The sequence below is a fragment of the Vanacampus margaritifer genome, chromosome 5 (assembly GCF_051991255.1).
Source record: "Vanacampus margaritifer isolate UIUO_Vmar chromosome 5, RoL_Vmar_1.0, whole genome shotgun sequence".
Classification (NCBI taxonomy): Eukaryota; Metazoa; Chordata; class Actinopteri; order Syngnathiformes; family Syngnathidae; genus Vanacampus; species Vanacampus margaritifer.
In genome coordinates, this window is record NC_135436.1 from 19511856 (window position 1) to 19529469 (window position 17614).

A 17614-nucleotide genomic window follows, 5' to 3' on the forward strand; every position below is an offset into this window, starting at 1 on the left:
AATTCGACCCAACTTTCTAGGTTGTTTTATACAAAATGACCCCAAAAAAATTTACCCAGGTGAAGGATCTGACCAATATTTATGAGTTATTTTACACTAAAATAACTTTTTTTTTGACTGAAAGTTGGGTCAAATTGACCCAAGTAGAGGATCGGTCCATTATTGAACCATAGTTTGTTTTTAGAGTGTAATTTGGTGTAAAATGTATTTCTTCAGGCATGTGGTTGACAATATCAATACAATTGTGATATTATACTTTCATTTTAATTACGTGTTGGTGCATTCTGTCCTCAATGTTTTCAGACGGTGCATTTGGATGCAACTGGATGTGCAGGAAAAACTTGATGCCATTACAGGCCTGACCAAGATTGATGCACTTCTGGGAGTATTGTTAGAACTTAATTTTTCCTTTCGAACACGATCACGCATTTTCAGATATGTACTAATATGAACCACTTTACACATGTGGAGCAAAGGTTACTCCTCCACAGCTGCCCATTAATCCATCCACCCTTCACCTCCGCAGTCTGAGCTGATCTAATGAGAAGAAGCAGCTGGACAGATTAACACGTATGGCCTATATTCGCACGCCGACCGCCACACACACAAACGCACGCACACACATATGCGCACTTGTATGTTATGACGCGTGACGCTGATATGAAGTGACAATCCACTCCGCATATTAAAACCAACACAGAGGTCAGTTAGTGTGTCAGCTGAGGACACATTTATGGGCATGAATAAAACTTGACCATAAGAGTGACACGGTTACTATGGAAACGTCTTGATTAATCTCCTGAATGAAATAATTACTCTGCAAAGACATATTTAATTGTAGCTGTTACTTGCTGACGCCAATTCTGTGGTATCTTGGCATACCGTATCGTACCTGGCATAGGAATGCTGCCGGTGTGTGCGTGTGTGTGTGTGGTGCAATCAAGATGGCAGAGCACACCGCACACATAATTATAGCTCCACTGATAATCATCCATCTCCTCCTACTAACTAGACTGACCATAAAAGCAACATATTCCAAACTTTCCAGCTACATGTATACATGGAAAATAATTTGTAACATCAATCACTCACAATTTAATTGTTGTTGATCATGCTAATTATTTGCCTATTTCCTGTATTCTAATATGGTGGCCAAAATGGAGCTGTTTATGCCCAGTCGGATAACTTTCTGTTTCTCTCTCTGGGAGCTTTTGAAATCTGCACGGCAAACAAAGAATTTATTTATTTTTTGTTGTTTGTTTGTTTGGTTTGACTGGTTATACAGTTTCCTTTTTTTTAGCTGTTGTTCGTAGTGTTTTTCCACCTTCATTGTTTTGATTACAAGTGGATGTTTTTTCCACAGCTGAAAGAAAGAAAGAAAGAAAGAAAGAAAGAAAGAAAGAAAGAAAGAAAGAAAGAAGGAAAGAAAGAAAGAAAGAAAGAAAGAAAGAAAGAAAGAAGGAAAGAAAGAAAGAAAGAAAGAAAGAAGGAAGGAAAGAAAGAAGGAAAGAAAGAAAGAAAGACAGGAGCAAAGTTAAAATATTACGACAATGAATTTGCCATTTACCAAAAAGTCCTAATTTTTATGAAATGCTGTTTTTGTACTACAAGAAAAAAAAAGACAGAAAAATGGTGCAAGAATAATGTAATATTGCAAGTGTAAAGTCGTAATATTGTGAGGCAAAAAGTCGGTGTCATTTTTTAAAACATTATGAAGCAAAGTTGTAATTTTACAAGCATAATCATAATGTAGTAATAAAAAGTGAAATTTTACAAGAATAAAGTTGTAACTACCAAAAAAAGTCCATATGTTTTAATAATGCAAATAATGTGGCTTTACAGCAAAAAAAAAAAATAATAATAATGGAATTTGTCATCTTTTTCCCAGATAAGCTTGAAATTTCACAAGAGTAAAGTCTGAATATTAGACGAAAGAGTCAGAATTTTACAATAATAAAGCTGTAATAATGCAAGAAACAATTGTTTATTTTACAAGACTAAAATTACTGCAAATCAGAATTTTATCAGCGTAATTGTATAATATGTGTAATATTACAATATAAATTTGATTATACAAGAATAAAGTAGTAATATAATAAAGGAAAAGTTGTCATAGGACATAATATGAGTATAAAATAAATAAAAATTTGATTTTGGGGGGGGGGGGGTAATATTTTGATCATAAATACATATAGTACAATATACAGGTAGATGTTTTAAGATGAACACTGTTGAGGATGTTCTCAAGTTCCACTAAAAGTATCTTAAAAAATTCAGTATTTTGTCACATCAACCCTACCATCAACTTTGTGATGTTATTCTCATAGTGCTCATGTTTTTATTCGTGTGGCCCCAATATTCCAGTCCTTTGTATTGGGTATTGTGCAAAGACCATTGAATAAAAAAAAAAAAAATCCATTTAAACATTCAATCACTACATGGCATGTTATCATAGGACAGTTGACAGACAATAACGAGATTAGAGGACGTCTTTTTATTATGACTTCAGCATCACAGCATTGACAGACAGTGACCCACATAGAAATCAGTGACGCTCTATACCAAATAAATCACAGCTACTGACTACTGAATGTTATATTGTAGCCCGTGAGAAGATAAATCAAACATTAGCACTATGATTGAAACAGCAATTGATTGTCCACCCTCATTAGTCTGTTCTGTGTTTCTTGCTTTCAACAATCAGAAGGGCGAAGCAAGAGCAGGATGTTACAAGGACGACGCCCGTGTTCAGAGCGAGCACAGGTCCGATTGACAGCAAGTCGTGTCGCTGTCCTCGATGCAAGTCTCTGCGCAGCTTTTGGTCATTTGATCTCCTGTAAAAAAAAATTAAAAAAATAATAATAATAACCACACACTAATAACTACAGGGTTCCACTTTTAAGGACTTTTCATAGAATCAAGGAAAAGACGTCCTACAAACCCGAGCTGAAGATCTTGCAGTGATTTTCATTTGGTTGGCAATTTATTGTATTGGTGCACTCCTGTCCTTCGTGAATCACGCAGGAGAAGCATGTGAGCGTGAGCACTGGTGACAACACAGTACGGACAAATGACTTTCAACATTTCATGAAAGATGCAGATCACTGGCACCCAATCTGCAGTAAATCATCACTTCCTTTCTGAGTCTTGTGGGTGACCCTGACTTTCTTTCAGCCATCTTAAAATTGCTTCCTGCCATAATGAACTAGCTCTATGTTAAAATTTCAACTAAACCTTGATTTAGGCTAGCATTGATCTGAAACGTGCCTTTTCTCTATTTATTCCTGCTCTTAACAAAAACTTAGTTCATATTATGGTCCATTCTGAAGACCCACACAAGTTACTAAAAATGTTCCTTAATAAAGAAGCGAAAATGTGTCTTTCCTTCAAATTTTATGTCATGTAAGTTTATCAAACATTAACATAAATTTATTTTAACTAACGATCAAATGGATCAAAAGGATTAAATTATTTAGTTAGTTAAACTCTCGCAAAAAAAATTAACATTAAAAAAAATGTGTGTGTTATCACGTATCAACATAAAAAATTAATGTATATGGAGTGAAGGAAATACTAATTAAAAAGGAAAAAAATCGCATTTTAAAATACAAACATCAGCATTAGTCAACATGTTACATACATCCAATTGTATTTTCTTAAACACACACATACAAATAATAATTAAATGTTTATTGGTAAACTGTTTGACATTTTTAGGTATAACGATTAAATTGTGTCTCACCTTGAGTGCCACACAACAGCAGCAGCAGTGTTATGAACAGCAGGACCTTCATGTTGTCTGGATGGGGTTGTCTTTATGTGGGGAAAAACACTCGGCCGTAGCACCATTTATACTGACAAATCACCTGCTAAATCGCTTATTCACTTCCTTGTCTGCTAAATTCCACTACTGTACTTTCTTTTTCGAATTGTATTGTCCACTGAGTGGAATCTGCAATCAGATATGAGTCTTTCGTGTACGTCCTTTCGTGGGAATGAAGTGAGAAAAACAAACACTTGGGTGTGTTTTAAAGTGAACTGGGTCATTGGTTCCTCCATATCATCTGAATGCAACAAGAGTATATATATATATATATATATATATATATATATGGACATTGCATCACTATCTTATGATTGTTTACATTTTTTAAAAATACCATATATTCAACAAAATGTTTATTCAGAAAATATTTTTTATTAAATGTCAAGTGTAAGGCTAGTGATTTTTTTCTTATCCATTTCATTATTATCTAACAAATGTAAACAAATGTTAAAAAAAATACTTTTAAAAGCAATTCTGAAAATATTTTTAAAAAGAAGGTGAAGATTGTAATTTAATTAGCATTGTCTTATATCATTAGAAGAAATGTTGTAGTGCTGTGTAGCCTTTCTATTTAATTGTTAAACAAAAACCTTTGCCAACAAAACAGTATCATTGTTTTAGTATTGGTGCAGAAAGAATGCATTTTCAAGAAAGATGCTTTGAGGAAATCACTTTTATAGCCCTAGTGACATCTAGTGGCAAGGAAGGAAAGGACACGTGCAGATTTCAGTTTTCACCATGAATCCGTTTCCTCAGTTAAGTGCAACAATTTTTAACATCTTAACCGACTTTTAAAATCTGATCAACCCCACAAATTACAAGGGGGGAATCAATGTGTGTTCTTACTGCCATAGTAAAAGTTGTAGTAGTAGAAGAAGAAGAAATAGAATAAGCTAGGCTAACAGTTAGCGTATCTGTTACTATAAAACAGGTTTAACGTTTACAATAGTTGGGCCTTGACTCTTTTTCAAGCAAACCTGGGAGGAAAACTCACTCAACAGTAAACACACACCACAGCACAGGCAAATTAATATTTGTTTGTATTAGTAGGAAAAGTCTCACATTTGTAATGTACACACAATGCAAAGTTAAATTGCTAAGACGCCAGACTGGTCTTCTCGTGGCAGTCTCCAGATGCTGACTGTCTGTGGACAACAAATAGACATTAGCATATATAGCATCGGTGGTGTGAGTGGTGCAGAAAGTTTTTGCAGCACATACTGGGACCCTTCAAACTTCCTCTCTCGATAAGCGGTGCCGTTCTTCATGATGTAGAGAAGGATCATGTCACACAAGAACACTCCCTGTCGAATTCAAACTGGCATTGTGTCAACTATCCAAAACAAATTAATGATTCAAACGATGTTAATAAAAGATGGCTGCTACCTACCACGCCCATTAAAGCTAACCCTGAACCGACGCTGATGGCTGTGGGGACAATATTGAACATTCCAGCCTAAGAACAATGAGAGAATGTTTTAGATCCAATATTCCTTCCAAGTTCCTACAATTGCATTTTAAAATTATATTCATTTTATAACTAAGTTCATTTTAGCTCCATTTATCAAATTAATGATGTCACACCTTTAAACTTACGTGTACCCAATGTATTTGTTTTAGAATAAAATAGGCATGTAATGTGGATATTAAAGGGGAATCCGCACACAGCTGCCACCATTGAAAGTGTTTCAGATTAACCCCAAATAATGTTCAGATGCTCTAGGAGACATTTCTTGAATTTTTTTTCTCTTTCCAGCAGGAGTCTGAAGGTTTTTGATGCTCCTTTACCATTCTCCACTGCACATATGGGGTTTGTTTGGTGATAAGCGGTGTTATTATGGTGTAAGAGTTCACCATTGTGATAAATACATATTAATAAATACTAATTCTAACTAATAAATAAGAGAACAGATTGAGAATAAAATTTCCCACTATAGACTAAAATTACAATTAAATATGGAACGTATACAGTTAAATGTTAATAAACAATAACATTTCTGTGGTTAAATTATTAAATTGAGCTAAAAAAAAAAAACATGTAGACAATTTTTAAAATAGCAATTATATAATATATCAAAGTACTATGCTGCTCTTTTTTTCGAAATGTTTTGGTAATGACACTAAATATTACATCAAGATGTTATATCATTTCACCGTTATATCAATAATGATGATACATTTTCCAAGCTTTTATTTCTTCATTTTCAGGTCCATTCATGAGACCCACATAGGTTGCTAAATACTGTTGTCTTGTGTAGTAAATAAAGACATTCAAATTATTTTTTATTTCAAAATGTATGTCACATAGGTTTATACTAACATATTAAAATTGATCAAAAAAGAAGAGCTGTCAAACGATTACATTTTGTAATCAGATTAATCACATCTTAGAATTTTGATTAATAACGATTAATTTATTAATAAGGCTTTTTATCAAAATGTTTTTGCCCGCCAAATTTAAAGAGCACCTGTATATGTGACATTTATGAAGTTTTTTATTTATTTATTATTTTTATTTTTATTATTATTGTCTTATTATTTACATTTATTATTCATCATTTAGTTTATACATTTATGAGGACGTCTTTAAAAAAAATTATCCTCATCCTCTTTTTCTAATCAGTTAATTACTTGCATAATTTAAAATGGAATCCTCAATAGTTTGACATGAACAAATATTCTGAATGTCATACGCAAACATGCATGTAGTTATGTTTATTGCTTCAAACACAACCTGTGCTGCCTTTACCGTAACCATCCGCTGTCAGCTAAAGGATCAAAATTAATAGTGAGTGTGATTAATCTGCGTTAATACATGATTAATGTGATAGTTTTTTTGTGATTAAGTAATTAGTTAAGGCATTAACTTTGGCAACACTAGAAATGCTACATTGTGGACCTGCTTGTCAAGAAAATATTAACATAAAATATAAACTAATTGGCTTTTGCCTACAAGTTACACCCAATTGTATTTTCTTAGTGAAATACACCTCAAACAAACCTCATCGGTGTTTTCATTAACTTTCTATGGGGTTTTTTCCATTACTTTTGTAAATTTAAAGAATATCATGATGCTACACAGGACAGCAACTTCAGCATGGAATATGTAATATGTAACTATAATGTAAAATTAATTCATGCATTCATGTGAAAGTAACACATTTTGCTTACCCTCCCATTCACCATGATGTTAAATCGGACTCCATAGACTTTATATAGAGATCGGTAACTCTCGCCTGCTGAGTTTTTATAATACCGAGTGTGTCTGTTTGAAAGTATAATCATACAATTATCAAACGTTTAAATGCACTAGGATCACGTTCTCTTGAATTGTAAATAACCTTAAATTGAATCCCATTGCAATTGTCTTGTTAGAAGTGGCGATGTCCTGGCGACTGAATTGGTACTGCGGGTGACACTCGGAGTAACCTTTGTCAAGGTCACAGTCCCACCGGATCTGGATGCCGATGGAGCCACCCTTGTGCAAAACAATACGTCTAGTTAGTAGTGGATGTGATAACATGATATAATAATAATAATAATGATTAAAAACGCTGACAGATGTTGCCATGTCATTGAAGTTGTATCCTGCTCGTGCCGTGATGTCTCCCAGGCGAAAGATGGGGCAGTAAGGATGGAGCTTTTCATCATATCTGCATTTCAGATAGGACACATCCGTTGTCTCCAGAATGTTGGACCTCAGAGCACAAAGAAAGCACGGTGGTAAAGTGTTGTTCACTTTTTGGATGATTTGTGTTCATTGTGTATATTGAAGAACTTACTTTGAAAATTTGAATTTGGGAAATTGTATAAAATTCTTGATGTAGATGGTGAAGTTTTCTGCGTTCGTTAGCAGAGACCTGTTACAAAGGAGAAAGTCGTGGACATCCAAACATTGCTCGATTTTTTTTATTCATCCAGGTTTGCATACGGGCAGGATGGTGGGTGAATGATTAGTGGCCAGTCAACTGGAAAAGGGTCCAATGGTCACCTATTTAACATAATGAGGGCAAGCGCTACCCAAAAAAAAAAAAATGGATGGGTGGATGCGTGTTGATGTCTAATGGAAGGTAAATCCAATAGAGCTAACTGAAAATAATCCAATCTAAACAACATGGCTTCTTACTGTGGTTTAAACTTTCTTTCAACAGGACACCAGCCAAAGATTTCACAGGCTCCAGTGGAGTTTTCATCCCTGCATACGCATCGTCCACTCATGATTCCTTGGTCAAAAAATAGAAAAAGTCAACTTGCTACAGTGCTTCCTCCAAAGGCCAGCCCATGGCACACCCAATGAGCTCTCACAACATGCTAATATGCCGAATGTGTATATTTTCTTTAATTAACTGTATGATAAGTGTTAAGTGCGGAGTGTTAAATTTTAAGGCTAAGGAATGTCCTACCATGACCAGACACCACAAGCTTTCCCTCTTCACAATCCTCATCTTCCTGGCAGAGTCCATCCAGGACTTTGGGGCTCTGGGAGCAAACAAAATAAGCACCAAAACGTTAATTTACTAATTTAACCAGGGATTCTCAAGTCATTTCAGCCTAAGGACCCACATTTAAGTCTTGACCCACTTCTGAGTCAACCAAGGTCATTTATGTTTCAATTAAGAACAGCCTTTAAAAACTGAGCTTGTTTTTTTAAACATAAATACATCTGTATAAATCAGTTTTATTCTCCATCCATTCCTTTTCTTATCTCCATTGTCCCTATTAAAGTCCATTTTGATTATTATGAAAATGACATTTACCGACACATGACATTTTTACAAGAAATGTTGTTATCTAGTTTACAAATCATTGGTCCAGTCTGTATAATTATGCTCAACAACAGATAATACACTCTGTATGGAAAATAATGAAATGATCAGGCCTCATTTCAATGTGTACAAAAAACAACATCTCAAAAAAAAAACACTGAGCACACGTTATTTATCATTAGTTTATGCTCAGTATCAACTGGTTATGGCAATACTTGATACATCTAAATTTCTTAATCCGAAGTACCGAACAATTTTTTAAAAAAAAACTGCTTTAGAGCCCTGGCGTGACTTCACCGTTGCAAATGAGTTATTATGTTTAAGTGTCACACCACTTTGTATAAATGCAATATGATTCATAGGGACAGAACTACGTAAGCAGACAAATGTACACAAGCACAGTGACTGGGGGCCACGGGTACAAGTTGGTTGTTTTTCTTGGCTGCTGCCAGAGTGACGGCAGTGAGCATGCTTGACAGGAACCTTTTACAAATATCGTAGTATAGAAGTTAGGGTGAGGAACATAACTCGTTTTTTTTTAAAAAAAAAAACAGAAAAAAACAAGATTGATACAAGCAAGCAGCTTGAAATGATTTTCTGCCACTAGGTGTCCAAGCTCGCTAGGTGAGAAGCTCGGTCATCCAGGGAGAGACCTCAAGAGTAGAGCCGCGACTCATTCGCAGCCATTTTAATGCAACATACAGGACTCTTGATAGTTAAGAGCTCTGTTGGCTGGATTCAAGAACAGAGCCATATGTGGCCCCTTGGCCATACTTTGAGTATCCATCCAGTGAGTGTATGGCATCCTCACACCCAAGGCTGTCCAGAATAGTTTCCAGATGATCAGACGTTAAGAGGGCAAATAAAGCAGCTCGAAAGTAAACACTCTGTGACAGCTCGGCACAGGCGCGAGCTGTGAAGAGGCATGGCGAAAGTACACGGTGACTTTCTGGTGCGTTGACTTGCTAAATAGAGGCACTTGAACTACTAGTAGAATCCAAATATGTGTAGAGATACGTTTCTGGGGCCATTATTCTGCTTCTGATTTATTTATTATTTTTTTTAATAATCCATCCATTCTCTATCCCGTTTATCCTCATCATGTTCCTAATCTGAAAATAGGAAATTCATATGAATTTTCGAGTTGCCTCCAGATTGTACATACAATGCATATATACAGGTGAATCTCAATAATTTAGAATATTTTGAAAACATTTTAAATAATATCAGTAAAAGTAAAATATTCATACCTCAGCACAGTATCCCAGCTTCTGATTTGGGGTCTCCAAGAAACTAGTGACAACAAAAAGAACAGCTTCACCCTGCATGTAGAGAGCAATGTAGGTAATCATAACAATTAAACTGTTGTTATCTTATGCTTATGATGATCTCAATTGCACCCGCCTGAGGGTGCATACGTGTGTTTTCACCTGTGGTGGGATGACGTAGTCTTCTGGCCCCCAAACCAGCACACCTGACTCGGAGGTGTTGGTCACTGAAACCCCCTTCAGTTTGGTGATCACTGTGCTCTGGATGGCCTCATCTTTCTCCTGGTAGCCCTTTTTGCTTAAGAAAACCCACCTGAGTGGGGAGAAAACCCCGAATACGGCATTTGGATTCTCATCAAAGGAATTTTACAAATAATTTTTCAATTCACCCCGCCCAACCCCCCACTCCCGAGAGGTGGGGTACACCAAAATATACAAAACCTCCAAAATACCAAAAAAAAAAATAATAATCATAAAAATAAACACTGATAAACCTCAACTATACATTAACCATGAAAAATTGGGGGTTGCAAAAAAAGACAAGAAACACGAAAAAGTGTTGTTGTTTTTTGTAATTATTATTATTATTTAAAACAACAACAACTATGAACGACTAAAGTTCAGGGAGACAAAACACGAGTCTGAGGGAGTCCACAGTAGTAGAAGAAAAATTGGGGACCATCATAGTGAGGGTGCGAGCCGCCCGCCAGTTTTATAGTATCAGAACAAACATGGAATAGGAGACAGACTAGACAAGTGTCTCACTTACCCTATAATGTAACCGATGATCGATAACTGGATGATTCTGTACAAAATCCCAACTTTTTTATTTTTAGCCACTATATATTTCTCCGTTTTGTAGTCCAAAAAAGATAAAAGTCGTCCTTTACACCCACTCACAGCCATCCTGAGAACGATATGACGTTGTCAAGTAATGTGTCGGCGTGACCCCCTCTCTCGGAAGTCAACACCTCGCGCCTGCCTCATCTCTGCAACTGGAGGTTGACAGCCAGTTGGTTATCACCCGTGGCTCGCTCCCACGTCCAACCCACCACCACCTGCCCAGTCATGCAGTTTTTGTGCTGTGATTTTTTAGAGTGGGGCGCCTTTATTATCGTTATGTCGCACCGGCGCAGGTAATCAAACAAATAATACATACGTAACTCTAGTATCAAAATGTATACAAGTTAAGAAAAAAAAATAAAATGTAAACGTATCGCTCATTTTAACTGTTGAAAGTTTCTTTGTGTTTCTCTGTGTTTGTTTAAGTAATATGTAATTTGTTCTGTTTTCTGTACAGCGCGTTCACGCACGTCACAAGCTGGCAGTTTCCGCTGTGTCCAGGCCACGTGTCTACTGATAGACCAATAGGAAAACACAAAGGGACAGTTTGCGGAAGTAAACGTTGAGTGTGCCTTTTCCGAATGGTAGGACTTGTTGACGAGACGCAGTTTTTATAAAAAAGATTACGCTGCTGTTTTTTGGGCGGGCATTATAGCAAACTATATCGTTTTTTTAGTATACGACTTGTATTACTTCATGTAATAAATTCCGGACCAGTAATGTCCAAATCGACAGCGAAACACCCGAAAGAAAATGAGTCAAAACAGTTGCCAATCTACAAGCATAAAGCTAAACTGGTACAGGCTGTAAAGGAGAGCACTTTCTTAGTAGTCACCGGTGAGACTGGCAGTGGGAAAACGACGCAGCTTCCACAGTATTTGTACCAAGCAGGTAACCACCTTGCGATCATCGTTGCCATTGTTTATTAAACAGCGATTGCGTCAATGTGCGCCAGTTTAGTTCGCGTGGTGTGTGATTGTCGTGTTTCGTTGGCAGGCTTTTGTAAAAATGGCAAAATTTGCATCACCCAGCCCCGCCGGGTGGCTGCCATCACGGTGGCTCAGAGGGTTGCCCATGAGATGCAGTGCACTCTGGGAAGAGAAGTGGGCTACCAGGTGCGCTTTGACGACTGCACAACACAGGTGAGCGACCACCACACAGCCAGCCCTGGCAGAAAGTATTGTGAGACAAAGTGATGTGATGTTACATTTTGATTGAGCCAGGACACAGATTTGAAGTACTTGACGGATGGCTGTTTGCTAAGAGAGGTCCTGGCAGACCCTGGACTTTCTCACTACAGTGTGGTGGTCTTGGATGAGGTCCACGAACGAAGCCTCAACACCGTGAGTCTGCTCTTGAACAATGAAGTAATATATTAGGGCCACATTGAAATTCAAGGCTAAAGTTAAACGTATTATGCGAATAAAGTGATTATTTTAAGGAGCAAATGTCATTATTCCCACAAATACTTTGTAATCTGTGTCAAAAGATGCACATTACATTTTTGCTACATGTATTATAAAGATAAAGACATTACAGTCACCAGTTTGTAACATTATGCTTGTTGTAATGTATTATCATTTGTAGTTGTACTGCTTGTATTGTGATTTTTTTCTGATGAAAATATGACTTTTTCAAGTAAAATGTAGACCTTTATTCCTCGCAGTATGTCTACTTGTAATAGTAAAAATTCCTCAAATTATGACTAAAATGAAAATATTATTCATGTAACATTGATTTTTAATATGAAGAGATTATTCTGATGAAATTAGACTTTAATTCACATAAAATTATTATGCTAAAAAATAATTCCTTATATTTGTGTTCTAACTTTATACTCATAAAAAAAGTTATGACCAAATCCTTTTCAAATTTCCTTTTGCTTGCCGCATCTTTTTTTAATACTGGTAAAATTATAGCGTTGTTCTAATACAATTCAAACGTCCCGGTAATTTTTGTAATGACTTCAAATGATGTACGCTCTTAACTAGATTGTCTTTTCATTTCAGGATATCCTCCTGGGCTTACTGAAAAAAGTATTTTCTAATCCGACTGAAGCTATGAAGGGCCGAGCTTTCCCACTCAAGGTGGTGGTGATGTCCGCCACCATGGAAACAGACAAACTTTCAGCCTTTCTCGGTGACTGCCCTGTATTTGTTATCCCTGGAAGGACTTTTCCTGTCACCTGCACATTAGGCACTGCTGTGGGACCTAAAGACCTACAGAGCACGGGTTATGTAAAAGAGGTACAAACCTGAACTTTCAATGCAACAAAATGTTTTCATTTTGTTCATCTAATGGACCTTTAGACAAAATAGAAACACCTCTCACTCTCAGTATGAGTTCTGTTTAATTATTGAGCCATATATTTACAAAAGATTTTTGCTTGAATTTCAAATTGTAGCAGTTTGCTATTCAGATCTACCTTTCTGCCAGTGTCACTCAAAAGTATTGTTTTGTTTCTCTCTAGGTTGTGTCTCTGGCCCTGGATGTACACACCAGTGAGAAGGCTGGCGATATTCTGGTGTTTTTAACAGGTCAGATACACTCGTCACATGACATATAAATCTAGCCTGTTGACATTAAACTGTATTGAGGCATCCTTGTTCGACAGGTCAGGTAGAGATCGAGCGGGCCTGTGATTTTCTGTTTGAGAAAGCTGAGTCTATAGACTACCGCTATGATGTACAGGACAAAACTGTGGATGGGCTCCTTATTTTACCCCTCTATGGTTCCATGCCAACTGGTAAATGCATACAACAGCCACTTTGTTCTATTAACCATATGAAATATAGCACTTTCTCATTTTAAGCACAGTGCTACTGACAAAAAGAAACGCGTTGCATCATACCATCTTGAACTGAGCCGTACTGTATGGAATCAAATTACAATCCCACATGAATGGATGAATCGAACCCAATGGAATACTTCCACTTTAAAATGAACTGTCCTTGAATGTTTTTTGTCCTCACAGAGCAACAGAGGCAGATCTTTCAACCTCCTCCTCCGGGAATAAGGAAGTGTGTGGTGGCCACCAACATTGCTGCCACATCTCTCACCATCAATGGCATAAAGTGAGCATGTTACTATTATGCAACTGTCACGAGCCAGGTCAGATGCCAATAAAGTCGCTGGGTTGTGTTTCCAGGTACATCATAGACTGCGGCTTTGTGAAACAACTCAACCACAACTCCAGGGTGGGCATGGACATTTTAGAAGTGGTGCCAATTTCAAAGTGAGTCATATCTCCTGATGGGTTAATCTGCTTCTTTTGCCAGCGACAGACAGCTGATTAGTTTACTCGGTGATTTGCTTCCGTTAGGAGTGAAGCGCAGCAGAGAGCAGGCCGTGCTGGAAGAACGTCTGCTGGGAAGTGTTTTCGCATCTATACCAAGGAATTCTGGGATGAATGCATGCCGGAATATACGATTCCGGAGATCCAGAGGACGAGTTTGACTGCAGTGGTCCTTACCCTTAAGTGCTTGGGTGTGCATGATGTCATTAGGTATACCTCATGTGTCTTCTCTGAGGTTGAATACAATCAGTTGTGTGCGAGTGGTTGACTTCTAAGTTGTCATAATTTAAAAAATAAATTTTCTAGAAATCCTGGAAACTCCCAGCTATTTATCATGGGACATAAGTGAATTTAAAGAAAACCACCACAAAACATTTGACAGTGTTTATTTCACTAAACAAGTATTCAGTTCAGCAAATACATTTTGAAATGAGAAATAGTTTGAATGACTTGGGCTATCTGCTTTTATATTTTTATAAATAAATAAAAATATTATTATTATTTTTTTAAATCAACCAAAAGTTTGCACCCGCCTTCTTTAGAGGTTTCAACTTTTTCTGACATCTCACAGATTACATTGTTTAGCTGTGGTCATTTCTCTCCAAAGGTTTCCCTATCTGGACCCTCCAGAAGAGAGGTTTATCCTGGAGGCGCTGAAACAGCTCTATCAGTTTGATGCTATCGACAGGTTTGTTTGTGCGCTCTTTGCCTTTTTTGGGATCGTTCGCACAACAGTGCTGGTTGTCACAATGGGCTGTCTGCCAGGAGGGGTCGAGTGACTCGCCTGGGGGAGCTGATGGTGGAATTCCCCCTGCAGCCGGGCCTCACCAGGGCACTGCTCAAAGCCGCCTCGCAAGGCTGCCAGGACCTGCTGCTCCCCGTGGCCGCCATGTTGTCTGTAGAGAATATATTCATCCGGCCTGGTAATAATTAACTCTGCATCATAATTTTAAAAGTATCAAAGACGGTGAACGTCCGCTATTCACGGAAGATATGGGTAGAGTTCTGCGGTGAAAGTTTTCTTAACAACCCTTGTTGCACCCAAGTTAATCATTTGATGCCTTTACAAGCATATTATTTCGCTTACAATTGTTTTTAGAGTGAGGTTTAACGTCAATGTGTCCGCTTCATCTCTCATCCAGGCCACCCTGAGAAGCAGAAAGAGGCCGATCAGTGTCATAGAGCACTTGCGGACAATAGCGGCGGCATAAACGACTTTGGAACGCTTCTTAGTGTGTTTCAACAGTGTAAATCCAGGTACTGGTTACAAATTGAACATAGCTTATTTGTTATTTTCTCTGTTTTAGTCTCCTCCTGCACAAATTCTGTTTTTCTCACTCTTTTTTTCCGCAGCGAAAGACCATCAGTGTGGTGCAAGGATAATTGGATCCACTGGAGGGCGCTCAAGTCTGCCTTTAGTGTGGAGACTCAGCTGCGTGACATCCTCGTCTGCTTGCAACAAGTACATACTTACAAAATGTTATTCTGTGGTAACTCATGCTGCTTGGTCCATCATGTTAATCTCGTGTTTATCATTCCAGAGGCGAGATTTCCCTAAGGAGAAATTTCATGGCAATAAGAATGAACTCTTTAGACGGTGTCTGTGCTCAGGATATTTCACCAATGTTGCCAGAAGGTAATATTCAGTTGAAGCTCAAAGGTTGCTGTTGAAGTTGCAGTTTTTTAAATGAAAATGAAAATTCCCCATTGATATCAATTATATTTGGAATGATTTGTCCCAAAAGCCAAAACTCTTGCCACTATAAAAACTACTATGATGTCACAATACACTAGTAAAAAAACAAAAAAAACTCCGGCGTTGGAGAGGTAAATGGCTTGAATTATGATATTAGCCTTCTTCTCCAAAACACTTGCTGTAATTTACATTTCAATAAGTAAGTTGAAAGGGTGTTTTCTTATTAAATGACGTTGAGCAGTGCACACTGTACCCTGTTCAGACTTTTTTTTTTTCTTTACGTTGTGTAGATCTGTTGGAAAAGTATTTTGCACAATGGATGGTCATGGATCCATGGTTCACATTCATCCATCATCATCGGTAAGATGATTCTAATTCTCTTTAATACTACCTCTATTAAACCTTCGCTGTTTCTAAATGATGTCTTCTGTGTCCCCTTTTTGTTCCCAGCTGTTTGAGAAGGAGATGGAGATGGATTGGATTCTCTTCCACGACGTGTTGGTGACATCACGCGTGTACGTAAGGACGGTATGTCCCATCCGATACGAGTGGGTGAAGGATCTGCTGCCTAAACTGCACGAGGTTGACGTTTATGAACTAAGCAGCGTGGCGAGAGAAGAAGTCACTGATGAGGAGGTGACCAAGTGGGAGACGAGGGAGGCTGCCAAAAGGCAATCAGGTCCTTCGATTGTTTTTAAATTCACTATATTTTAGGGAATTGCCACTTTCTTGCATGTGTTGATTGTTTGCATGATCTGTTTTATTTCAGAGATTTCTGCTGAGGATGCCTTGAAGAAAGTGGAGAAGCGAAACGATGAAAGCAGTGTCAGTGACGCACGCGCTCGCTATCTTCAGCGGAAGCTGCAAAGACTGCAGAATAAAGATCTCTGACAATGCGCTTTGTTGTCTTACTAGTGAGAATAAAAAGTGTACTACAGAGTAGTACATGGACAATACAGTACATAATTGCAAAAACAGGTTGTTATATGCATGGGCGTAATGGACCCGATTCACAGTGTCCAGAAATGTTTGTTTTTATTTACATCCTGACAATAAATATTTTTTATACATTTTTAATAACGCTTCTATCTTTGCCCGTCCCTTCAATTAGTGATGTGCCTGTTTTATTCATCAGGGTATACATTCAATGTGAGGGAGGAACAATATAAAATCCACTCACAGGTCGCATTAGGTACATGTGTGCATCTAAAATGGATTGTGCTTTGTTTCGATTGACACTGCTTACAATATCAATCAAGACAGCATTATCTTCATAAAAATGGATAAAAAAAAAAAAACTCTTGCCGATTACTTAGTGCTATGTACCTTATTTTGTAGTCTGGGATTGGATGTTAACAATTTGATTAAAGAATGCAAAACCCCTAGATTATCTGATTGTTGCATATTCTGAATATGAATTCTCAAAGAAAATGTGAAAAGATGCCTATTTGATGTTTTCATTAAGTAGAAATTAAAGCATCACAACAGTGTATACTGTATGTCATTGTAAAACAATTACACTTTGACTTTTCTCTAAAACAATAATCATCCGTCTACTCATGTTAGGCTATTAACACGCCGAAGTGATTGTAATTCTCTAAATGTGGTATGCAGGCACCCTCTAGTGGTATGTGAAAAAAATTACTGCCTAAGTACAGTTGATTTGCATTTAACTTTGTGGTAATAGCGCTTTATGGTGCTCAAAGAGCATCCATTTGCATTTAATCTTTAAGAATTGTTGTTTTTTTAAGGTACATTTTTATTTACCTTTTTTGGATAGTAGTGGGTCGTACTCTTTTACTGTCTTTTTACTTACGTCGAATCACAAGTATCTACAAGCACTTTGTGCGTCCAGGTGCTCGCTTGGTTATGGGCTGAGCTCCCCTTACGTCACTTCCGACTGGAGTGCCTGCTGGGCTC

The 17614-nt window shown here is 37.4% G+C and overlaps 2 protein-coding genes and 2 long non-coding RNA genes across 4 annotated transcripts; 2 read left to right on the plus strand and 2 right to left on the minus strand.

The window, feature by feature from the left end:
- Positions 1 to 2479: 2479 nt before the first annotated feature.
- Positions 2480 to 3909, minus strand: LOC144052065 (uncharacterized). The gene is made up of 3 exons (XR_013294142.1): positions 3743 to 3909; positions 2942 to 3046; positions 2480 to 2834 (listed from the first exon to the last, which is right to left on the minus strand). It is a non-coding gene; the product is annotated as an uncharacterized LOC144052065 (long non-coding RNA).
- Positions 3910 to 4422: 513 nt separating this feature from the next.
- Positions 4423 to 11134, minus strand: LOC144052064 (P2X purinoceptor 5-like). The gene is made up of 12 exons (XM_077565838.1): positions 10630 to 11134; positions 10023 to 10173; positions 9843 to 9914; positions 8230 to 8305; positions 7953 to 8049; positions 7609 to 7686; positions 7386 to 7524; positions 7168 to 7304; positions 6998 to 7091; positions 5217 to 5282; positions 5048 to 5130; positions 4423 to 4971 (listed from the first exon to the last, which is right to left on the minus strand). Exons 1-12 carry the CDS (start codon positions 10764 to 10766, stop codon positions 4923 to 4925), a joined length of 1179 nt encoding a protein of 392 aa, XP_077421964.1. The 5' UTR covers positions 10767 to 11134; the 3' UTR covers positions 4423 to 4922.
- Positions 6343 to 8445, plus strand: LOC144052066 (uncharacterized). The gene is made up of 4 exons (XR_013294143.1): positions 6343 to 7326; positions 7408 to 7549; positions 7748 to 7896; positions 7978 to 8445. It is a non-coding gene; the product is annotated as an uncharacterized LOC144052066 (long non-coding RNA).
- Positions 10848 to 16590, plus strand: dhx40 (DEAH (Asp-Glu-Ala-His) box polypeptide 40). The gene is made up of 18 exons (XM_077565837.1): positions 10848 to 10996; positions 11161 to 11594; positions 11700 to 11845; positions 11927 to 12046; positions 12713 to 12949; positions 13174 to 13240; positions 13318 to 13449; positions 13678 to 13777; positions 13852 to 13938; positions 14026 to 14208; positions 14606 to 14686; positions 14764 to 14921; positions 15141 to 15255; positions 15352 to 15460; positions 15540 to 15634; positions 15985 to 16054; positions 16145 to 16373; positions 16464 to 16590. The coding sequence occupies exons 2-18, from the start codon at positions 11423 to 11425 to the stop codon at positions 16583 to 16585; spliced, it is 2223 nt and encodes a 740-aa protein (XP_077421963.1). The 5' UTR covers positions 10848 to 10996; positions 11161 to 11422; the 3' UTR covers positions 16586 to 16590.
- The last annotated feature ends 1024 nt before the right edge of the window (positions 16591 to 17614 follow it).